At 40.6% G+C, this 24931-nt stretch overlaps 1 protein-coding gene across 10 annotated transcripts in view; it reads left to right on the top strand.

Moving 5' to 3' along the window:
* Window positions 1-24931, top strand: part of LOC138754187 (electrogenic sodium bicarbonate cotransporter 4-like) — a 228351-nt gene that overhangs the window by 147555 nt on the left and 55865 nt on the right. For 9 of the 10 annotated variants that reach the window (XM_069918079.1, XM_069918075.1, XM_069918078.1 and 6 more), the window contains 6 exons: window positions 7307-7396; window positions 7474-7607; window positions 9470-9741; window positions 19034-19095; window positions 21992-22192; window positions 24719-24832. In XM_069918079.1, the coding sequence (XP_069774180.1) occupies window positions 7307-7396; window positions 7474-7607; window positions 9470-9741; window positions 19034-19095; window positions 21992-22192; window positions 24719-24832 (873 nt within the window). The remainder of the gene's footprint in view (window positions 1-7306; window positions 7397-7473; window positions 7608-9469; window positions 9742-19033; window positions 19096-21991; window positions 22193-24718; window positions 24833-24931) is intronic. The other variant, XM_069918076.1, reaches the window with a different exon arrangement.

The following is a 24931-nucleotide window of genomic DNA, read 5'->3' as shown; positions in this document are numbered from 1 at the left end:
AGCTGGAGGATGAGGAAGGCGGCAGAGGAGGGAGCAAAGAAACAGACGAGGGAGAAAGACGGAGGGGTGACCGACAAGAAGATCAACGACAGGAGGCCCAACAGACGAGCAGCCCAGGAGGGGAGGACCAGCAGCAAGAGGCCCAGCAAGAGGAGGCCCGACAAAGAGATACAAGCAGCTCATCAGGAAAAACAAAAGAGACACAGACACAAAGAAGAGAAGAAGACACAAACACAGATGCAGACACAGAAGAAGAGGAAGAAGAAGACCAAGATCTTCACAGTGAAATAGAAGGTAAAACTGATGGACAGAATATAGATAAAGCTTTTTTTGAAGGACAAATGGGATCATTAAAAGAATGGTTGTCATTAGAATTTAGTGCAATTAAAAGGAAAATGAAAAGAGCAGAAGATAAAATTAAAAGTTTAGAACTAGTCATGACAGAAATAGGGAAAAGAGTAGAGAATGTGGAAGAGCGGGAAACGGCTGTAGAAATGGAAGTAAATGACTTAAGAGAAAAATTGGAAGAAAGTGACAAAACAATTAAAGACGCACAAAAGTTATTATCTCAGAAAATTGGTATGTTGGAAAATTATAGTAGGCGACACAACATAAAAATAGTGGGCCTGAAGAAGGGTGAAGAAGGCACAGACATGAAGGAATTTATAAAAGGATGGATCCCGAAGGTCCTGGGAATGACAGAAATGCAGGAAGAAATGGAAATAGAAAGGGCATACAGAACACTGGCTCCAAAACCGCAGATACATCAAAAACCAAGATCTATCTTAGTAAAATTTTTGAGATATTCGACAAGAGAAAATATACTGGATTGGGCAAGGAATAAAGTTAGAGAAGATAATAAGCCATTGGAATACAAGGGTCAAAAAATATTTTTTTACTCAGATATAAGTTTTGAACTCTTAAAGAGGAGGAAGGAGTTTAATACAGCGAAAATTATTTTATGGAAAAAAGGTTACAAATTCACGTTAAGACATCCAGCTGTGCTTAAAATATTTATACCCGGGGAGCAAAACAGACAGTTCTCGGATCCAGAGGAAGCGCAAGAATTCCCAGAATGTTTGCAGGACAGAATAGATGAAGAGATGTAACAAGAATGAAGAATGGCGATAAAGTATATATAAAGATGTATAAACAATGTATATGTAAAGAACTAAAGAGGGAAAAGAGAAGGGAAGGAAGGAAGTAAGGGGGGAAAAAAGGAGAGAGCTTTGTTATATGTGTAAAAAAAAGTGTTTTCTGGGGGGGCGCTGGGGGGGAGAGGAAATAACCGTCACTGCAAAATCAGTTGACGCTTGCAAACAAGATCGCAATCCAAATGGAAAGGGGACTTGTGGATGCCCAGCAAGGGATAAGGGGCAACTCAGAGAGTGGGGGGAGCATTTGGGGTTAAGGTATTATTGGGTGTGGGAACCATTGGGGTATTTTATGTTTTAAATGTGTTGTTGTACATTGAGTTTAATAAGGGAAAAATAAGAGATGAAAATGGTAAAAAGGGGGATGGAGGTGGCAAGGAGGAGGAGGAAAAGAGGTGTAAGCAAGATATAACATGGCCACATTGAACTATATGATTATAAACATTAATGGAATACATAACCAAATTAAAAGGAAGAGGCTACTAAATTTATTGAAGAAGAAAAAAATAAATATAGCATTTGTGCAGGAAACACATCTAACTGAAATGGAACATAACAAATTAAAGAGAAACTGGGTAGGACAAGAAGCGGCAGCATTCTATAATTCAAAAGCTAGAGGTGTAGCCATATTAGTTAACAAAAATGTACCATTCAAAATCGAGGAGGAAATAATAGATCCAGCAGGGAGGTATGTAATGATAAAGTGTCAGATATACTCAGAATTTTGGAATTTGCTCAATATATATGCGCCTAACAAGGAGGATCAAAAGTTTATGCAGGATATTTTTTTGAAGATTGCAAACACACGAGGAAATATATTGATAGGAGGAGATTTTAACCTTAATTTGGATCCAATGTTGGATAAAACTGGACAAAAGACAAGCAAAAAGAATAAAATAGCCAAATTTATTGTTAAATCAATTCAGGAAATGAAACTTATGGATATATGGAGGAGACAACACTCAAGAGAGAAGGAATATTCATATTATTCAAGTAGGCACAAAACATACTCAAGGATTGGTATGTTTTTGTTGTCAGCCCATATTCAAGGGAGAGTTAGGAAAACTGAGTATAAAGCTAGAATATTATCAGATCATTCACCCCTAATATTAGCAATAGAACTGGAGGATATCCTACCAAGAACATATAGATGGAGGTTAAACTCCATGCTACTTAAAAGGCAGGAATGTAGGGAGTTTATTGAATGCCAAATTAAAACATATTTTGAAATAAACACAGAATCAGTGAAAGACAAATTTATATTATGGGACGCAATGAAAGCCTTCATTAGAGGGCAGATAATAAGTTATGTAACTGAGATGAAAAAGGACTACAATTGGGAAATAGAACAGTTGGAAAGGGAGATAGTAAGTACAGAAAAGGAATTAGTAAAAAGGGATGATATAACGAAAATGAGAGAATTGGCGGACAAAAAAATAAAATACAAAACATTACAAATGTATAAGGTTGAGAAGAACATAATGAAAACAAAGCAAAAGTATACCGATCTGGGAGATAAAATATTAGCCTGGCAACTTAAAACAGAACAAGCGAAAAGAACTGTATTGGCATCAAGGAAAAAGGAGAAACAAATTATATATAACCCAACAGAGATTAATGAAATCTTAAAGGAATTTTATGAACAATTATACAAAACTGAGAACGAGGGGAAAGATGATAAAATAGAGGAATTTTTAGCTAAAATTGAACAGCCAAAATTGCAAGAAGAGGAACAAAACAAACTAATAAAATCATTTGAAATAGAGGAAGTACAGGATATACTTAAAAAGCTGCCGAACAATAAAACACCAGGAGAGGATGGATTCCCAATAGAATTTTATAAAACACTTAAAGAGTTTTACTTCCAGGAGAGGATGAATTAATATGAACCAGGTAGAAGAAACACAAAACTTGCCAGATTCATGTAAGACAGCAATAATTACAGTAATACCAAAGACGGGGAAGGATCCATTAACACCAGCATCATATAGACCAATATCTCTAATTAACTCAGATTATAAAATAATAGCAAAATTATTAGCAAACAGATTGGCCGATTGTGTACCAAAAATAGTAAAACAAGATCAAACTGGATTTATTGAGAAAAGACAAACAGCGGATAATGTCTGTAAACTTATTAATCTAATCCACGCAGTTCAAGGAAATAAGAAACCAACAGTGGCTGTTGCTCTAGATGCAGAAAAAGCCTTTGACAGAGTAGAGTGAAACTACTTATTTAAAGTATTACAGAAGTTCAATCTACCAGAAAATATATATAAATTGGATTAAAGCATTGTATAATGGACTATTGGCGAAGGTAGCAGTAAATGGATATGTATCGAACCAATTTAAATTAAGTAGGTCAACGAGACAAGGATGTCCATTATCCCCCTCATTGTTTGCCTAAGCAATAGAACCTTTGGCAGAACTGATAAGAATAGAAAATAAAATAAAAGGGATAAAAATAAAGGAGAAGGAGTATAAAATCAGCTTATTTGCGGATGACATCATAGTATACCTAACAGAACCAGATATATCAATAAAAGAATGACATAAGAAATTGAAGGAAATATGGAGAAATATCAGGGTACAACATCAACGCAAATAAAAGTGAAGTGATGCCAATGAGTAACGCGGATTATACAGAATTTTAAAAAGAATCACCATTGAAATGGCAAACGCAAGCAGTCCGATACCTAGCTATCTGGTTAGATAATAACTCAAGCCACCTGTACAAACCAAATTATCAGCCACTAATAAAGAAATTGCAGGAAGACTTAGAACATTGGAAAGAATTATCGCTAACGTTGATAGGGTGGGTAAACTGCATTAAAATGAACGTGTTCCCAAGGATACAATACTTATTTCAATCGTTGCCAATTCCCTTAACAGAATTTTTTTTTAATGAACTAAAGAGAATAATAAGGAAATTCTTGTGGAAAGGGAGGAAACTGAGGGTCGTGTTAGATAAATTAACAGAGAGGTATAACCAAGGTGGTTGCAGTTACCAAACTTTAGAAATTATTATAGAGCTGCAAAATTAAGGTATTTATCAGATTTTTGCCAGACAAGGGAAAAACCAGACTGGACTAAGATAGAACTAGATAAAATAGGGGAGAAGGTACCGGAACATATACTTTATAAGTGGAATGAAAAGCTGGTGTAATATAAAAGCTCACCAGTATTGCATCATTTACTTAATACATGGAAGAAGATCCATTTAGAAAGGAAAAAAATGAATTACCAAATACCAAAATTATTATTGACGCAAAATCTACTAATCCTTTCACAATAGATAATCTTTCCTTTAGAGAATGGGAGAGAAAAGGAATCAAAAGAATAGAAATTTGTTTTTTTGGAAATAATTTATTAACATTTGAACAGTTGAAGTACAAATATGGAATAACTCATGGTAGAATGTTTGCATATCATCAATTGAAAGCTTATTTAAGATTGAGATTACCTGAAGGAAGCACCATTGAATATGTGATTACAGACACAATGATAATTAAAAGATTTATAACGAACATGTACATTAAGCTGCAAGATAAGGAAAATGATGAAATAAACTATAAATCAAAGCAGAAGTGGGAAAAGGATTTAAACATAAAGATAAAAAATGAATTATGGGAAAAGTTATGTTCTGGAACTATGAAGAATATAATAAACACAAGGTTATGCATGATACAATATAATTGGTTAGACAGGGTATATATCACTCCTTAAAAATTAAAAGAATGGGATTCAACATTATCGGATAGATATTTTCGCTGTAAGAAGGAAATGGGAACAACAGTACATGCAATTTTGGCATGTACGAAAGTGAATACGTCTTGGGAAGAACTAAATCAGATACTAAATAAAACTACAAAAAATAACATACCAAAAAAACCAGAGATCTTTCTTTTAAGTAACATAAGAAGTAAAGAATTAGGCCTCAAATTGGATAAAGCACCAAAAAAATTCATTATGATAGCCTTAGCAGTAGCAAAAAAATGTATAATGTCAATGTCAACTTGGAAAATGGAAGAGAGCATGAGAATACAGCAATGGTACATGGAAATAAATAAATGTATTCCATTGGAAAAAATAACATATAATTTAAAAAAATAAAGTCACATTGAACAAATTTGGGAACCATACATGGAACATAACAGAGAGAGCTTGCTTTGAACCTCCATCCTCTAAAATGAAAATGATAAGAAGACAAAATGACTAGATTCAATGTGTAAAAAAATAGATGATGCATTTTTCTTGTTTATTTTCCTTTGTGTAAAAGATTTTGTTTTATGGTTTTATTGTATTGTATATGTTGAATATTTATGGGTTTTGGAGGGGGGTGGGAAGAGGGGAGGAAGGGAAAGAGGGGGGGAAAAGGGAGAAAATGCCACTGTATAAATTTAATGAGAAACGTTTGTACATATTTTGGTTTATATGGTTCACAGTGTGAAAAATTTTTTAAATTTAAAAAAAGGAGGGTGAACCCTCACAAGGCCCTGATGGCATACCTGGCAGGGGACTGAAAATCTGTGTCAACCAACAAGCTGGATTGTTCACAGACATTTTCAATCTCTCACTGTTGTAGTCAGAGGTTCCTCCTGCTTCAGAAGGGTACTCATATCCACAATAATTAAATGGTTTGAGAGATTGGTCATGGCCAGAATTAACGTACTGAAGAAAAGATCTGGACCCACAACAATTTGTCTATTGCCACAATCATTCTACAGCAGATGCAATCTCACTGGCTCTCCACTCAGCTCTGGATCACCTGGACCACAGCAATATGTACATGAGGTTGTTTTTCATCACAGTCAGTGCGGATCAGTAACAACATCTCCTCCTCACTGACAATCAACACAGGCGCACTTCAGAGATGTGTGCTTAGTCCACTCCTCTACTCTCTCTACACCCATGACTGTGTGGGCTAGGCACAATTTAAATGCCATCCATAAATTTGCGATGACACAACATTTGTCAGTAGAATCACAGATCGCAACGAGGAAGCGTACAGAAATGAGATAGATCAGCTTGTTGAGTGGTATCACAACAACATCTTGCACTCAGGAGAACACAAACCAGTCCTCATCAAGGGGCCAGCAGTGGAAAGTGTAAAGAACTTCAAATTCCAGGATGTCAACAGTTCCTGGGCTTCCATGTCGATGCAATCACGACAAAGGCTCACCAGTCGCTATATTTTGTTTGAAGTTTGAGGAGATTCGGTATGTCACCAAAGACTTGCAAATTTCTACAGGTGCACTGTGGAGAGCATTCTGACTGGTTGCATCTCTGTCTGCTATGGAGGTGCCATGCACAGGACAGTAAAAGGCCACTGAGGATTGTGAACTCAATCAGCGCCATTATGGTCTCCACTCCATCGAGGACATCAACAAGAGGCAGTGACTCAAGGAAGCAGCCTGTATCACGAAGGGCCCCAACACCCCAGGCCATGCCCTCTTCACACTACTACCATCGGGAAAGAGGTACAGGGGCCTGAAGAAGAGCACCCAAAGTTACAAGAACATCTTCTTCCCTGCTGCTGTCAGATTTCTGAATGGACAATGAACCATAAACCCAGCTCATTTTTTTCTATTTTTTGCACTAATTTTTTTAAATCTTAGATGTACAGAATTGTAAATTATAGCAATTTTGCACCGATAATGCTGCCAAAAAAACAACATATTTCATGGTGCATGTTCATGACAATAAACTTGATTCTGAGTATAAAGCTCCTCAAAAGGTAGTGGACTCAGCCCAGGATATCACAGACAAAACCCTCACCACCGTCGAGAACATCTACATGGAATACTGCTGTCGGAGAGCAGCAGTAATCGTCAAGGATCCACACCACCCAGCACATGTTCTCTTTGCGCTGTTGCCATCAGGAAAATGGTAAAGGTGCCACAAGAGGTTCTCAAAGATGAGGATCGGTCCCGTACTGCTTCAACAGGTTCAGGAACAACTGCTTCCCCTCCACCCTTGGACTCCTCAACAACAAACTCAATCAGGGACTCATTTAAGGACTCTTAGTTTATACATTATTTATTACTGAATATTTTTTCTGTATTTGCACATTTCTCTTTTTTGTATAATTTCTTTCCTCGAGTGCATTTTTGTTTTACTACTGATAAGTAGAAATTCTGCCTTGCCTGCAGGAAAAAGAATATCAGGGTTGTATGAGATATCATGTATGTACTCTGGCAATAAATCTGAACTTTGAGTTCATGATCCTGCTTGTTGCACAGGTGAGTTCAATTCTACTCAATTCAATTGCAACTGAGTGCCTGGTTTCAGGCTGACAGTCATTGGTTTATTCTAACAGGGTGTGATCGAGAGTTTCCTGGGCACAGCATTCACTGGTGCTGTTTTTTGTCTATTCGCTGGGCAACCCCTCACCATCTTGAGCAGTACAGGCCCGATCCTCATCTTTGAGAAGCTTCTGTTTGATTTCAGCAAGTAAGTGTTCAAGTCACTTGATGGTTGCCAGGGACAAGATGGGTCAAAGGGCCTGTTTCTGGTGCTGCCTGATTCTACAGCTCTCTGACAATCGGGACACTCCTTGGTTTTATCCAGCTGTATGAATGATGTCAGGTCAGGATTTTGTTTTTGGTTTCATCCGCAGGCACAAGGAAGGTAGCTGGGTGACAGTTAGAAGGAAACGGAACAGGCAGGCAGTGCAGGGTATCCATGTGGCCTTTCCCTTCAGTAACAAATATACCCCTTTAGATACTTCCGAAGGGAGTGACCTATCCAGGCCAGGCCGCAGCAACCAGGCTAATAGAACCTTGGTCAGCTCTGGGCTTCATAAAGGAAGGGTGGTCAGCTAGACTGATAGTCATCGGGGACTCGATAGTCATCAGGGACTCAATAGTCAGGGGAAAAGATGGGAGATTCTGCAGCTGCAAAAGGGACTTCAGGAAAGTACGTGGCCGCTCGGGTCCAGGATGGCTCTGAGTGGGTGCAGAATATTCTTAAGAGGGAGGATGAGCAGCTGGAGGTCATGGTGCATCTTGATATCGATGAACAGGCAGGAATGGGGTAGAAGTCTTGCAAAATTTAGGGAGTTATGAAAGAGGCTGAAGAGCAGAGCTTCCAAGGTGGTCATCTCTGGATTACTCCCGGTGACACAAGCTTGGGAAGGTCAGAACAGGAAGATAATGCAGACAAGTGAATGGCTGAAGTGATGGTGCAGGGGACAGGTTTCAACTTCTTGGGTCGTGGGAAGTTTTTCTGAGAAAAGGGTGACCTGTACACAGGGACAGGTTGCACCTGAACTGGAAGGGAACTGATATCCTTGCAGGGAGGTTTAATACTGTCGGGGGTGGGTGGGGGTTAAACTAGATTCACAAGGGGGTGGAAACCAAAGTGAAGAAGCTGAGGAAGAGGTGATTGGAGCATAATTAGGAAGTTTATGTGAAAAGGCAGTCAGATAGGGCAAAATTGCAGCCATTGGGATGAGTTGCAATGCAGCAGGGACACAGAGTTAAAAGTAACAAATAAAGGGCAGAAGGTTTTGTATTTCAGTGCACACAGCATAAGAAATGAAGTGGATGACCTTGTAGAACAGCTTCAGATTAGTCGATATGTGGTGGCCATCACAGTTAAAGAATGGATGTCATTGGGAGTTGAATGCATTGAAAAGGATAGTCCCGTAAGTAGAGTATGAGTCCTCTGACAGGCCCAAAACATTGGTTACCCCCTGCTTCCTATGGATGCTGGGTGACTGCTGAGTTCCTTCAGCACCTTTTTGTATTGTACTCGACCCCAGTATCTGCAGACTTGCTGCCCTCTCTCCCTTTGCCTGGCACCTGCCAATCCACTGCCTCTGACCATCCTTAACCCCTCCTTGGTTCCCCAAACCCCTCCTGGCCCTTGTCTAACCTCTCCCACCCTGTCCCCTCTTTTCCATCCATCATGATGAAGGGTTCCAACCCAAAGTATTAGCAATTCTTTTTCTCCCACTGCTGCCTGCTGCTTGACCTGCTGACTTCCTCCAGCATGCTTTATTTTTGCTCCAGATTCCAGTATCCACAGTCTCTCAACCTTGTTTCATCAGGGGCCCTTTCTGTGAGAGGACTCCAGTATCCACAAATTCTTAGAGGGTTCTGGGTGTGTGGTAGATTGTTGTGGAATAGGTTTAACTAGGTCAACGCAACATTGTGGACTGAAGGGCCTGTTCTCTGTTCTGATGAAAAAAAAATGGAATTAATGTCAGAATGGTGTAAATGGGCAGATCCAGATTTGGTATGCCGAAGAGCCTTTGTTCATACTATACCTCTCTATGATTCTTTAACTAAGACCCCGTGTCTCTCTTGCAGAGGTAATGATATAGACTACCTAGAATTTCGGCTCTGGATTGGTCTCCATTCCGCCTTTCAGTGCCTTCTCCTCGTTGCCACAGATGCCAGCTTCATCATTAAATACATCACGCGTTTTACTGAGGAGGGCTTCTCCATGCTCATCAGCTTCATCTTCATCTACGACGCTATTAAGAAGATGATTGGAGCCTTCAAATACTACCCCGTCAACCCCTTCTACAAGCCTGACGATGTGACCATGTACAAGTGCGAGTGCATGGCTCCAGTCCCAGGTGAGTCAGCATCGCCACAGTGGAGAGGGGAGAGAACAGATAATGATGAACAGAAAACTCATCCTATCAAAGTTAGGTGAAATCCATCTGTGGAATTTCTCAGTAAATTTTTCCTTCTTGGCCTCCTGAATTTGGAGGCAATTTTCCAACCAGTTGATACACACAATTTTTGTGCAGTACTGAGAATAGGACATTAGGAGACTGGCAGGTGACATTACAGAGAGTTATAAAATTATGAAGAGGAAAGATAATCAAAAGTTTTTTTTTTCCCAGGGCAAGGGATTTAGAACTAGAGGACACAGGATTAAGGTGAAAGGGGAGAAATTTAAAGGTGATCTGGAAGGTTCTCCAGTCAGAGGGTGGTGAGTATCTAAACAAGATGCCAGAGGAGGTGGTAGAGGCAGGTCCAATTAAGAAAGGCATGGAGGCTGTGCATGGAAAGAGAATGTGTGAAGATGGTATCATGGCCACCTGCACAAGGAGTGCAGGGAGCCCCATTTCTGTGCATTTTTATAACTCTGTGAAAGGCACCCTTATCCACCAGAAAGATGAAACTCTGAGTTATTTTTGAATGGATATGATTTTGCCAGATTCTGTTATTTTGTCTATTGTAACGGATTATTTACTGCTTTCAAATTGCTGCAATGTTGGCTGCTTTCAAACCTGAGTAAGTATTCAATAAAGAACCTGTTTCTTGCAGCTGTTCTTTCCCTATACCTGATTCGCTGGGTTATTCTTCTTCAAAAACAGCAATTCCATTTCCTTCTAGTTCTGGTGATTTTTTTCTGCTGTGTTGCTTTGCAGAGCCTTAAATTAAAAAATGGCCCAAGGAGTGCGTTGAGATAGTAAAATCCCGCAGAATGTCACAATGAATGCCTCACATTAACTGCGGACAGATTGTAAATGTTAAATTTAGACATACTGCATGGTAACAGGACCTTCTGGCCCATGAGCCAGTGCTGCCCAATTAACCAACAAGGCCCCCCTCCCCCCCTACGTTTTGAAGGCTGGGAGGAAACCAGAGCCCCTGGATGAAACCCACGCAGTCACGGGAAGAACGTATAAATTCCTTACAGACAGCACCAGATAAGAACCTGGGTCACTGACGCTGTAATACTGTTGCACTAACCACTATATCAACTGTGCTGCCCTTAGCATTATATGAACATTTGAAAGGGAGCAGGAGTCCCTTTTTGTCCTTTTTGCCAATCAAAATAGTCAGTGGTAATCTGACCTTGTCTTCGCTCCTGTGCCCCATAACCCTGAGTCCAAACATCTATCCTGGCTTCAGCATATTCAATGGTTTAATGTGGGCAAGAGAATTCCCAAGAATCGCTGCCCTCTGAGAGAGGAAATTCCTCCTTATCTCTGGTTAAATGGGCTTCTCCTTACTCAAGGGTCATCCCCTTTGCTGTGAGCTCCCAGCTCTCCATGGGATTGGAACTTCCATCTCCATCCAACCAATAGAATGGAGTATGATTAGTCTTTTACAGAGCTAGTTCCCAGACCAAGGCTAATCACAAACCAAGGTTCAGTCAAGCAAACCTTTGCCCTTTGAAAAGAATAGAAACCAGCACATTGTGAACTGAATAGAATCTGTGAGGGAAATTGAATAGCAAAATATGACAAGAACAATCTTCACTGCAACTTTTAGTAAACAAACGGGTTGCCATATAAATGTAAATCTAATTTTTTTTTTAGTTTCTGGGCTTATTTCCTTCAGACAAATGGAATCATACTGGAACAATAGAATTAATTTCAGGACAAAGTGTTTCAGAAACAATTACAGTGAAGAAGCATCTGTTGTTAATTGCAGGGTAAAATCAATGTGATGGAGAACATCCCATTGATTGAATTTGTTCTAGTTGAAATGACTTGGACAATTTAAATGTTTAAGATTTATAAATTGTTTACATTTTCAGAATCTTCAACTTCGTTTCCTATTAATCCAGATATTGTAACTATATCATGAAGATGTGTTGCTGCCATTAAAAGTGTGAGATTGGATTCTAGTGTTGTACAATTGATAGATTCTTGGCACAGTTTTATTCTAAAACTTTTATAATCCAAAGAGAGAATAGTCACGTTAATGAGACTTGCACTGCAATAGATTTGAGAGCTACCTCTCACAGATCCAGAGTTCCTGCACTCACTTTTCCCTCATGGTCCTTGCCCTGCTGGTTGTCTCTAAGTTTACAATGTGGAGTGATTAATTACACAAAGTTTGCTCAGGCATTTTCCGCAACAGACAATTCGGTCAAAATCATAGGCTGTCCAGCCCACATATCTCTGGGATGCAGGCATCTGACACTCGGCAGGCTCTGTCCAAAACCACTTGAGATAGAGCAAACAATGAGCTTTCCACCTTGACACAGACATTCAACCATCAGCCTTCTGCCTCAGAGGGAGTTTGGATAGCTAAAATTCTTTGTCAGCAAGGTTTATTTGTAACTGAACAACATTTCTCATAAAGCAAGAAAATAAATCTATTCTCAATTATAAATAACCTCGATGAAGAGGTGGAAGGATGGGTCAGTATGTTTGCGAATGATACGAAAGTTGGAGGAGTTGTAGATGATGCTGAAGGTTGTCGTAGGTTGCAGGTTGCAACAGGATATAGACAATGCAGAGTTGAGCAGAAAAGTGCCAAATGGAGTTCAATCCGGTTAAGTGTGAAGCAGTTTGGAAGAACAAACCAGAAGGCTGAGAACAGTATTAATGGTCAGTTAATACTGAGAATGTGGATGAACAGAGGGGATTTACCAGGATGTTGCTTGGATAGGAAAATATGTCTTATGAGGCAAGGTTAGCAGAGATTTTTTTTTCTTTGGAGCGAAGAAGGATGAGAGAAAATTTAATAGAGGTCTATAAGATTATGAGAGGCATAGATAAGGTGGACAGCCAGCCCCTGTTTCCCAGGGCAGGAAAAGCAAACACCGGAGGCCATGTGTACAAAATGAAGGGAGGGAGGTTTAGGGGAGACATCAGGGGTAAGGTTTTTTAATGCAGAGAATTATGGGTGCCTGGAATGCATTGCCAAGGATGGTGGGGGGGTTGAAACATTAGGGGCATTGGAGAGACTCATAGACATGCGTATGGATGGAAGAAAATGGAAGGTTACATGGAAGTACATGTTTTAAGGAATATATGATTTGGCTCAACATTGAGGGCCAAAGGGCCTGTACTATGCTGTAGTGTTCTATATTCTATGGAATCACAGTTGTAATGTTGGAAACACAGCAACCAGTAGATGCACAGCAAGCTCCCATTAAACACAATGTAACAATGGATTATTTTTTTGAGAAATGTTTATGGACAGATTGGGAGACCTAGAGCAGAAATAGGCCATTCAGCCCATTGAGTCTGCACACCATTTAATCATTTTCCCACTCAACCCGGCCTTCTCACCATAACCTTTGATGCCCTGGCTAATCAAGAACCTATCAATCTCTTCCTTAAATACACACAATGACCTGACCTCCACAACCACCTGTGGCAACAAATTCCACAGAGTCACCACACCCTAGCTGAATAAATTCCTCTGCATCTCTGTTCAATCCTGAAGTTGTGCCCTCTTGTCCTAGACTCTCCCACCATGGGAAATAATCTTTCTACATCTATTCTGTGTCCATGCCTTTCAATATTCAAAATGTTTCAATGAGATCTCACGACATTCCAACGAGTACAGGCCAAGAGCTGTCAAACACTCCTCCTAAATATTTCCATGCAATCTTTCATCATCAGATAATGTTCTTCAAAGGAGCATCAGTCTGTATCCTTGGTTATGGAGCCACGTCTTGAATCCACAATGTTCTTGTCAGGAAGGGGTTCAAGGACTATTCAACGAAAGCTGACAGTTTAATATTGTGCTTTAGGCATGGAGAGAGTGGTCATGGGAAGTGAAGACATCCTGTTCTTTTTGGTGATTAGAAAACTTTTTTCAAAAATTACTAAACATAAAATATCACTGATATTAGATTGTGCCTTTGTTCTGACCCAGTCTTTATTGTTAATTGTAACAACAAAGTCAAGCAGTTCAATACTCAGTTGTTATCACACTAAAGATAAGTGTGAAAGAGTTGCTGAAGATTAATTACTTTTATTGCAGTACACAATAGAATAAGAATTTATGTTTTGTCATGAAAATATCACAAAATTTGTTGTTTTGTGACAGCATTACAGTGCAAATATTGCTCTAAGATACATTTTTTTTAAAAGAAAAAAATAGTGCAAAATCAATAGAAAGTGAGCTAGTGTCTGTGGTCCAGGAATATGATGGCGGAGGGGAAGAAGATGTTTTTGTTATATTTAGTGTTCATCTTCAGGCTCCTGTTCCTCCTATCCAATGGTAGCAGAGTGAAGAGGGCACAGCCTGGGTGAAAGGGATCTTTGTTGATAGAGGCTTCTTTCTTGAGACATCGCCTATTGTAGATGTCCTCGAAGAAGTGAAGGCTAATACCCATGATGCTGCTGGCTGAGGTTAACAACACTCTGTAGCATTTTCCTGTCCTGTGCATTGACACCTACATATCAGACAGATGCGACCAGTCAGAATGCTCTCCACGGTACATCTGTAGCCATTTGCAAGAGTCCTCAGTGACATACCGATTCTCCTCAAACTCCTCACAAAGTATGGCCACTGGTGAACCTTATTCATGATTGCATCGACATGGAGGCCCCAGGATAGATCTTCAGAGATTTCGATACCCAGGAATTTGAAATTCTTAACCATTTCCTTTACTAACCCCTCGATGAGGACTGGTTTGTGTCTGATTTCCTCCTGAAGTCGACAGTCATCTCCTTGGTTTTGCTAACCTTGAATGTAAGGTTGTTGTTGTAACATCACTCAATGAGCTGATCTATCTCCCTCCTGTACGCTTCCTCATTCATTAGAGTTTGGCAACCTTACTTGCAGAATGTTGGTTTCTCCCTTTTCAATAGAGATAAGGTTAAATGATCCCAATATTAGCCAGAGGTGTGATTACGGAAATGGGACTTGGCACAGACGACTCACCTACCCTTTTCAGCTTTTTAGTTTTTTTTTTGTGTTCCTTTTTAGTGTTTTGAATGGTGTTGCTACCATTATTTCTTTAAATCACAGGTTTTGATAGGGGTCATATGCCCCACGATGACTGGGATTGAGATAAGTTTTTAGAATGTATTCACTGAAGCAAGTGGGTGGTGGGGGGAGACAAATACGGACTTTGAAAATGAATATGTACATGGATGGCTTTGTTTATTGGATTTTGTAAGTCTGTGAAAACTAAAATATTCAAGTATACCTTTTTGAATACTGTTGGAGGGGACAACCTACCTGGAACAAGTTGTAGTAGTCACATCTCTGGCACCGAGACTGGGCCCTCAGCTCAGAAGGAAAGGGGGAGGAAAGGATCACAGTAGTGATAGGGGATTCAGTAGTTAGGGGGACAGATAGGAGATTGGGAAAGATAGAGTATCTCAGTTGGTCTTTTGCCTCCCTGGTGCCAGGGAGACATCTTGAATTGAGTTCTCCAAATTCTAAGGAAGTAGGATGAGCAGCCAAATGTCGTGGTCCATGTAGGGATCTCCAGGATGGTAATCTCAGGATTACTATCCATGCCGCAGGCTAGAAACAGGAAGATAATGCAGTTAAACTCGTGACTAAAGAGATGGTCCAGGAGAAAATTTGGCTTTGTTCCAGGGAAACTGGGAGCTGGGCCATCAGGACAGTTTGCTAGTGCTGCTCCGGAGGGGAGGGGAGGGGAACCAGAGTGATTGAGCAGGTAGTAAGATGGAGGACGGTACAGGTCCTGAGAGAACTGCATGTAAACACAGAAAGCAGAGGTTTGTAAATTATAGAAATAATTTCCGCTGTATCTATTTCAATGCGAGGAATATTGTCAGTAAGGCAGATGAGCTTAAACTGTGGATTGGCACATGGGATTATGACGATATTGCTATTCGTGACACTTGGTTGCAGGAGGAGCAGGACTGTTCCGGGGTTCTGATGTTTCAGATATGTTAGAGAGGGAGGGATGAAAGGGGGAGGAGTGGCATTGCTAGTCAGGGAAAATATCACAGCTGTGCTTAGACAGGACAGCACTGTGGGCACGACTACAGAAGCCATATGGGTGGAGCTAAGGAACGGGAAAGGTGTGACCACACTAATAGGCTTGTATTATAGACCATCCAATAGTCCAAGATAATTGGAGGTGCAAATCTGTCAGGAGATTGCAGACCATTGTGAGAAACAGAAAGTTATGGTAGCAGGAGATTTTAACTTTCCACATATTTACTGGGACTCCCATACTGTAAAAGGCCTGGGTGGCTTGGAGTTTGTCAAATGTGTACAGGAAAGTTTTCTAAATCAATATGCAGAGGTATCAATGAGAGAGGATGCAATACTTGATCTCCTAGTAGGGAACCAGACAGGTCAGGTGGCAGAAGTCTGTGTAGGTGAGCATTTTGGGTCCAGTGACCATAATGTCATTAGTTTCAAGGTACTTATGGATAAGGATAGGTCTGGTCCTCGATTTAAAGGTTTTAAATTGGAGAAAGGCCAATTTTGTGGAAATGAGAAAGAATCTTGGAATAAGTTGTTTTCTGGCAAGGACATGTCCGGCAAGTGGAAGGCCTTCAAGGACAAGATTTTGAGTTGAAGAGTTTGCATGTTCCTACTAGGATTAAAAGCAAAATTAACAGGTGTAGGGAACCTTGGTTTTCAAGGGATATTGGTGATATGATTGAGAAAAAGAGAGAGGTGTATAACAGGTATAGGCAGCATGGAGCAAATGAGGTTCATGCAGAGTATGGAAAATGTAAAAGAATACTAAAGAAGGAAACCAGGAAGACAAAAAGGAGGCATGACCATGCTTTGGCAGATAATATGAAGGTAAATCCGAAGGGTTTCTACAAGTATGTTAATAGTAAGAGAATAACCAGGGACAAAATTGTTCTTCTAGAGGATCAGAGTGGTCAAATATGTGTGGAGCCTCATGAAATGGGGGAGATCTTAAACAATTTTTTTTGCATCAGCATTTACACAGGAAACTGGCTCTGTGCATATGGATAGAAGGGAAACAAATAGAAGAATCATGAAACCTATGGAGATTAAAGAGGAGGAGGTGCTTGCTGCCTTACAGTGAATAAAGGTAGACAAATCCCATGGGCCAGATATGATATTCCCTCAGACCTTGAGGGAGACAAGTGTTGAAATTGCAGGGGCCCTGATGGATATATTCAAAATGTCCTTGGCCATGGGAGAGGTGCCAGAGGATTGGAGAGTGGCTCATGTTGTCCTACTGTTTAAGAAAGGTTTCAAAAATAACCCAGGCAACTATAGGCCAGTGAGCCTGACATCAGTAGTAGGTAAATTATTGGAAGGAGTTCTGAGAGATAGGATATATAGGTATTTGGATAGCCATGGGCTGATTAAGGACAGTCAGTATGGCTTCGTGTTTAACAAATCTTGTAGAGTTTTTTCAGGAGGTTACCAGGAAGGTAGATGAAGAAAAGGGTGTGGATGTTGTCCGCATGGATTTTAGTAAAGCCTTCAACAAGGTCCCATATGGGATATTAGTTAAGATATTAGGTATACATAGAAGGGTTGTAAACTGCATTCAAAAGTGGCTCTGTTGGAGAAATCATAAAGTGATAGTGGATGGTTGCTTTTCAGACTGGAGGCCTATGACGAGTGGTGTGCCTCTCAATGGTGTTGGGACCATTGTTGTTTGTTGTCTCCATCAATAATCTGGAAGATAACATGGTAAATTGGATCAGCAAGTTTGCTGATGACACAAAGATAGGAGGCATTGTGGACAGTGAGGAAGATTTTCATAGCTTGTAGAAGGATCTGGACCAACTGGGAGACTGGGCTCTCATGGATGATGGAGTTTAATGCAGACAAATGTGAAGTATTGCATTTTGGAAGAGCAAATCAAGGAAGGACGTACATGGTGAATGGTAGGACACTGAGGAGTGTGGAGGAGCAAAGAGACCTGGGAATTGTTCCCTGAAAGTAGCGTCACAGGTGGACAGGGTAGAAAAGAGAGCTTTTGGCTTCTTGGCCTTTATAAACCAAAGTATTGGATGTTATGTTGAAGTTATAGAAGACATTGGTGAGGCCAAATTTGGAGTATTGTGTGCAGTCTGGTCACCAAACTACAGGAAGGATATCAGTAAGATTGAAAGAGTGCAGAGAAGATTTATTAGGATGTTGTCGGGTCTTCAGGAGTTGACTTACAGGGAAAGATTGAACAGATTAGGACTTTATTCCTTCAAATAAAGAAGAATAAGGGGAGATTGGATAAAAATTTACAAAATAATGAGAGGTATAGACAGAGTAAATGCAACTAGGCTCTTTCCAGTGAGATTAGGAGAAATAAATACAAGAGGACGTGGCTTTAGCTTGAAAGGGAAAAGGTTTAGGGGGTACATTAGGGGGAATTTCTTCACTCAGAGAGTGGTGGGAGTGTGGAACGACCTGCCATCTGATGTAATTTGTGCGGACTCGATCTTGTGTTTTAAGAATAAATTGGATAGATGCATGGATAGGAGGTCTGGAGGGTCATGGAATGGGAGCAGGTTATTGGGACTAGCTAAACAGTGGTTGGCACAGACTAGAAGGGCTGAATGGTCTGTTTTTTGTGATGTAGCATTCTATGGTTCTATCCAGGGCTGAGAGGAGAGCCAGTGAGATTGCATCATGTGGAGCATATGTGCCAGTGGGCAAATTGGAGTGGCTCCGGATCTTTACTTAGATACGAGTTAATTCTGGATAAGGCCAACCTCTAAAAGCATTTCATCACAGTAGAAGTAAAACAGGGATGTAAAATACTATAAAACAAAGTTAATTTGCTCAGAGAGAGAGCAGGGGAAACAAAAACTACAACAATCTCTCGCAATAACAGCAAGATAATTTCTCTGGAAAAATGCAGTGGATGCAGGAGAGTTACAGATTAATTTCATTCACTTTAAGCAGTAACAGGAGAAACTGAAATTACTCAAAAAGAGAATGCAGGTGGAAGTTTCAAAGCAGCATGGTTGGAGTAGTGGTTTGTACAACACCTTTACAGCGCCAGCGATCAAAACCAGTGTTTGAATCCCATGCTGTCTGTAAGGTTTGTGCCTTCTCCCTGTGCCTGCGTGGGTTAATTGGGCATAAATCAGGTGGTTCAGATTTGCGGGCCGAAATGGCCTACAACTGCGCTGAATGTCTAAATTAAATATAATTTTTTTTAATATGAAAAAAATGTTAAAAATAAATTTATAATGCTGTTGTTTAAACTAACCATATGGTTTTGTTGCCTCACAGCGAATACCACCTTCTTCAATGCTTCAGATTCACTGGCTTTGAACAACACTAACACTTCATTGGTAAGTTTGTATACTTAATTTTATTAATTTGATCATTCACCACCTTTAGCCCAGCAAGATCCGTTTTCTTCATTTTTGTTCAAGAGCAAGGGAGGAATGTAAGGAGTAGATTCAGAGAATTAGTGTAGAATTTGTATGCAAGTGTGTTTGGTGGTCATTGTGGACGGTGGCCCAAAAAGAGGGGTTATGGAAAAACAGGGCTGACTGCCAACAGCTCCATATAGGTTTTTAATGGCCTGTTAAACTATAGAACGTTACAGCACTGAAAAACAGGCCATTCGACCCTTCCAGTCTGTGCTGACCAATTAAACTAGCTGGTCCCACTGACCTGCTCTCATTCCATAACCCTCAAGACCTCTCCTATCCATCTATTTATCCAATTTATTTTAATTTGAAATCTTGCGACCGCGTGGTCAGGGCCCCAGGTGGCAGCGCCTGTATTGAGCAGCCGCCACAAGGGGTTGCAGACTCCGGGAGAGCAGCAGACTGATGCAGGGCATGAATGATGGGGAGAACACCGCCAGTTGAGAAAAGGAAGCAGAGAAGATGGTGACCACAGTGGTGGACCAGTGAGGGGCTCTGCGGCTGAAGGATTCACACAGAGGCGGTGAGCTGTTGGTATTTTGTGGCAAGGAACCCACACAGGCAAAGGACTCACACCAGATTGCAGACTGCTGGAGATGGGCACGTGATAATCAGGCATCAGAACCAGATTTCGAGAGGATGATTAAGGCTTTGGGTGCTGAAGATTTCCTCTTCAGGTTGAAGGCTCATGTTGCCAATGGTTTGAACTGAACTGGAAATTGCAGGAGTGCTGGAGGTAAATCCAGACACTTGGTAATTCTGGTGGACTCTGCTTTGCTTCCCTGACTGTAAGGGGTGCTGGACAAAGCTAATGGTGAACTTTTGTCTTTTCATGGCAGACCAAAGACAATTTTGTGTAATATTACATTTCTGTTTTATTACATGGCAATAAATAGTATCTGATCTGTTGGGATGAAGGGCTATTTCCCAGCCCTATGACTGTGTGATGTGTGACTCAATCTTAATTAAAACAATAAATAAAAATAAACATCATAGATCAGTGGTGTGCTTTTAGAGGTTGGCCTTATCCAGAATTAACTCGTATCTAAGTCAAGATCTGGAGCCACTCCAATTTGCTCCACTCACATCCCACTTTAAGTAATGCCTATGCCATCGGTTCTCTGTGACGAGTAAGGGATTGCTTAAGGTGGTATGTGAGTGGGAAGGGAAGGTTGAAAACCACTTGTTACTGAAATATTTTGTTGAGGAAATTGGTCATTGGCCCATTTCCTTTGGAGATATGAGTCAATTCGGTACAATTAAAACAGTGGTTTTCAAACTTTTTCTTTCCACCCACATCCCCTTACTAATCACAGAGCACTGGGAATACTTGAAGTGGAAAGACAAAGGCTGAGAACCACTGCCATAGATGCTGGAATCCAAATCTTAAAAGAGACAAATGCTGGAAAACTCTATAGTAGGGTTTAAATTTGTTTATTTTACACAAAATATCGAGTACAGTGAGGAGGGTTCTGTGAGTGGACTACAAGGTTATTTCTAACATTCGTACAGCTGCGTAAATGACAGAGTATAGGAATACAATGAAAAGAATGATCGATAGAGGGAAAACAAGAGTTAATATTGGTTTGACCATGTAGAAATTACAGTATTTATACATAGTCATTTCAGAGCTCCATAACGTTTGGGACATTTGACTTCACAGGTATCTGTGAGTACTCAGATATGTTTAATTGGTTCATTGGTGCAGGTATAAGAGAGCTAGGCTTGCTTCTAAGCTTTTGATCACTTTTGAAGTCTATAGTCAAAAGTTCCTATAGTCAAAAGTTCTGCTATTCGCAGAAGGCATAAAGCAACTGCCCAGGATCCAAACCTTTGCCTTGGTTTATATCTTACAGTGTAGCCTTTTCATGAAGTCTTCTACAGACTGTAGTCATTGTCACATCCATATTTGCCTCCTGAAGAACGTTTCTAATCTGTCCGACAGGCGTTTGGGGTTTTGTTTTCTTCATGACGATGAGAATTCTTCTGTCATCGGCAGTGGAGGTCTTCCTTGGAATACCAGTCCCTTTGTGATTACTGAGCTCACCAGTCTGCTCTTTCTTCTTAATGATGTTCCAAAATGTTGATTTTGGTCATCCTAAGGTTTGGGAAATGTATCTTACTATTTTGCCATATTGGCTTCTTTGACTTTCATTGGCACAACTCTGGTCCTCATGTTGAAAAATGGCAACTATAGACTTCAAAAGAGATCAAAAGCTCAGAAGCAAGCCTAGGTCTCAGATACCTGCACCAATGAAGCAATTAAACACACCTGTGAAGTCAAATATCCCAAACATTATGGTGCTCTGAAATGAGGGGACTATGTATAAAGAGTGCTGTAATTTCTACATGGTCAAATCAAAATGTATGCAAGTCACCTTGAATAAAATCTGGAATGTGCACTTTAATCACGTGAATTGTTTGATGACAAGTTTAAAACTGTGGAGCATGGACAAATAAAGGAAAAAAAGTGAATTTGGAGGGCACTGTACATGGACCAGTCCATTTGAATGTTCTAGAAACCTAGGGTCTGAAGGTACAAATGACATGACTCATAAACCACAAGGCAGAGTCCCTTGGGGTGAGACTAGTTGTTCTGGGCATTGCTTCTTGCTGTAACAGAGTTTTAATGCTTTGCAAAGTGATTAAATATCTGTTCATGCAGATGCATTCGTGTTTGTTTTCAAACAACCAGAGAACATACTCAGCCTTAAATGTTGAGGGCCAGGATCCCCTTTCACATGAAGATGTGAAAGTCAGCTCAGTTTGATCAGACTATGGCTGATGAAGTGTCTCTTCTCTCTGTCCCAAGTACACTGTGACCAATATTACAACACTTGACTGGAGTCAGCTCAGCAAGAAGGAGTGCCTCAAGTATGGTGGGAACCTGGTTGGAAAGACCTGCAAGTATGTCCCAGACCTGGCCTTAATGTCTTTCATTCTCTTCTTCGGCACCTACTCTCTGACCGTAACGCTCAAGAGGTTCAAGTTTAGTCGATTTTTTCCAACCAAGGTAAGTGATCCCACTAGATCTGGGTAAAAACGCAATGGTGGAGAAATACACCACAAATTTAAATTTAAAAATTTAATTTTTTTAAAATGTAGACATACATCACAGTAATAGACCCTTCTGTCCACAATTCTGAGCTGCTCAATTACGCCCAATTAACCTACATCCCCAGTATGTTTTTAACGGTGGGAGGAAACCCAGTCACGGAGGAAAGTACAAACTCCTTACAGTCAGGACCAGATTCGAACCCCGGTCCCGATCGCTGATGCTGTTACAGCGTTGCACTAACCGCTTTGATAATTGTGCCACCACAAGGGAAACAATATTAAAACATTCCTACTCTTATACACATACTACAGCAGTATATCAAATGTTGAGCACTTTGTCATAACTTTGACCTGCTGAATTTTTTCCAGTGTTGTTTTTACTTCAAGACATTTGTGTTTTATTCCACTATTTCTTGGGTATTGAATACCCAACTGCCCCTTCGAGAAGTCAGCACTGGAGCTTGTGAAACTTGGAGCTTTGTTTTGCTTCTGAGTCACAGGATGGGCGTGAACCTGAGCTGTCCTTGAGAAGTTGTTGTCCATGTGGCAGTCGTTAGGTAAAACTGGGTGGCTTCCTGGGGTGGGTCATTGTCGTAGGTCGGAATTCCCATATCAGCCAATGCAGGTAAGATCTGAAGATCTACTTTTCCAAGGGAGATTTTTTACCCAGATATATCCTGTTACAATTCAAAAGCTTCATGGTAATATTACAACATATAAGACATAGGAGCAAAAATAGGCTACTCAGCCCATCAAGTCTGCCCCACCATTCAGCCATGATTCATTTTCCCACTCAGCCCCACTGCCCGGCCTTCTTACCATTACTTTTGATGCCTGGCTAATCAAAAACCTATCAATCTCTGCCTTAAATACGCCCAATGACTTGGCCTCCCCAACCGCCGGTAGCAACAAATTTCACAGATTTACCACCCTCTGGCTGAAGAGATTCCTCTGCTTCTCTGTTCTAAGCGGACACCCTTCAATCCTGAAGTTTTTGAAAACCTGTTTGTTCTAGACTAGATATAATCAAATTAACTGAATTTAAAATACACTAGAACCTGCTGGAATTTGAACTTTTGCCTCATGAATTAAAGATGTTGATCCAACAAAAGTACCAGTATTTCTCAATAACTTCTCAATCGTGAGACAAAAATTGTGCAAACATAATTAACATCCTTAATTCCAATTATTTTTCCCCTTTCTTTAGGGGATTACTTTGAGGAACATTCAATGATGCCACAGCTGATATTGGAACATTTTACCCTCTCTCTGTCTACACTGACAAGAAAAAAAAACTTCCCAAATGTGTTGCATTTGCATTTTAAAATGTGACAAGCAAATCCCAAACTCCACAGTTACTCCGCCCAAAGACCCAAGATCATCAGAGAAGAAATCGAAGGGCAATGTGTTATTTTAACAAGGGTCTATGGGCTGATACAAGGGAAGTAAATTAAAACTCCGATAATCCAGCACCTTTGGAACTTTGGTGCTGGATTAGCAGGTTTTCTAAACTATCAGATGTTCCTCCTGTTCATAACCAAATGAAAGATTATTTAATGAATTCTCCAACTTTAGGTAATCTGCTCCCCCTTGCCTCCTTTCTCTCTCCTCATCTACCTAGATGGTCTCATGGACCCACTTTCTTCCATTGTCCCCCCACTCCAACTGGTCTCATATTTTTCAATTCCTTTCCTCTTCCCCAACTTCTCCACCTCCCCACTGCCCATGCATCGCTCTCTCAATGGCCACCATCCACTGAGCTCCTTCTTTAATACTGTCTGTTGTCTCTCTCCTTTCACAGGCTTCAGCGGGGGCTCCACTCTCTCCTCCCTCTCCACGGATGCTCACTGATCTGCTGAGTTCCACCAGCAGTTTGTTTTTTGCTCTGGATTCCAGCAGTCTCTTAACTTAATTCCACATTTTTTACTTACTTCATTACAGTACCATAAATTTTCTCGTGAACTAGTTTAAAGGGAACAGGAAATCTACAAGCCTCTGGACCCAAGCTCCAGGTTTACCTTCCTGACACCTTTGTGTTCCAAACCCAAACCTCAACTCCAGTTAGATAGGTGATCACAGTTCAGGACCCCCTCATTTGCCATACACTCGGCTTGCATCTGGACCCCTGACTCACATTCCAGACTAATGAGTGAGCCAAGGTTGTCCGAAAAATTGGATGCTGAATGATCAAAGTTTTGCTCGGTATATCAAAAAAAAATCCTTGGTTTAGATACCAGGACATACGAACATATCAATGCACAAATGAAAATAAAAATCAGTTTTTTTATATGAATGAAAAATTGTAATTTATTCAGTGTCCATGTGGAGTTTTTCTGTATGGCTTTGCTATTTCTGTTGAATTAATTTGGCAAAGGTAACAGACCTTCTTCACTGTACCTGCCGCTGACGCAGATCCACGCATGCATTTGTACCTTTGCTTTGTTCCTACCCCGTGTCCACTCATCCCTTTGTTTTCCGCTAGATTCGAAGCCTGATCACTGACTTTTCCACGGTCATCTCCATTCTTGTTTTCTGTGGGATCGATGCCGCGGTCGGACTGGACACCCCCAAACTGCATGTCCCCAACAGAATTAAGGTTTGAACACAACTTGGCCTGTATTCCTGCAGCTCTGCATCCTGCAGAAAGCCCCATCCCAAGCAGGTTTGAACAGTCTAGTGTTGCATGGTGTCACAC

The sequence above is a fragment of the Narcine bancroftii genome, chromosome 2 (assembly GCF_036971445.1).
Source record: "Narcine bancroftii isolate sNarBan1 chromosome 2, sNarBan1.hap1, whole genome shotgun sequence".
Classification (NCBI taxonomy): domain Eukaryota; kingdom Metazoa; phylum Chordata; class Chondrichthyes; order Torpediniformes; family Narcinidae; genus Narcine; species Narcine bancroftii.
This window is presented reverse-complemented; position numbering and strand designations above follow the sequence as displayed.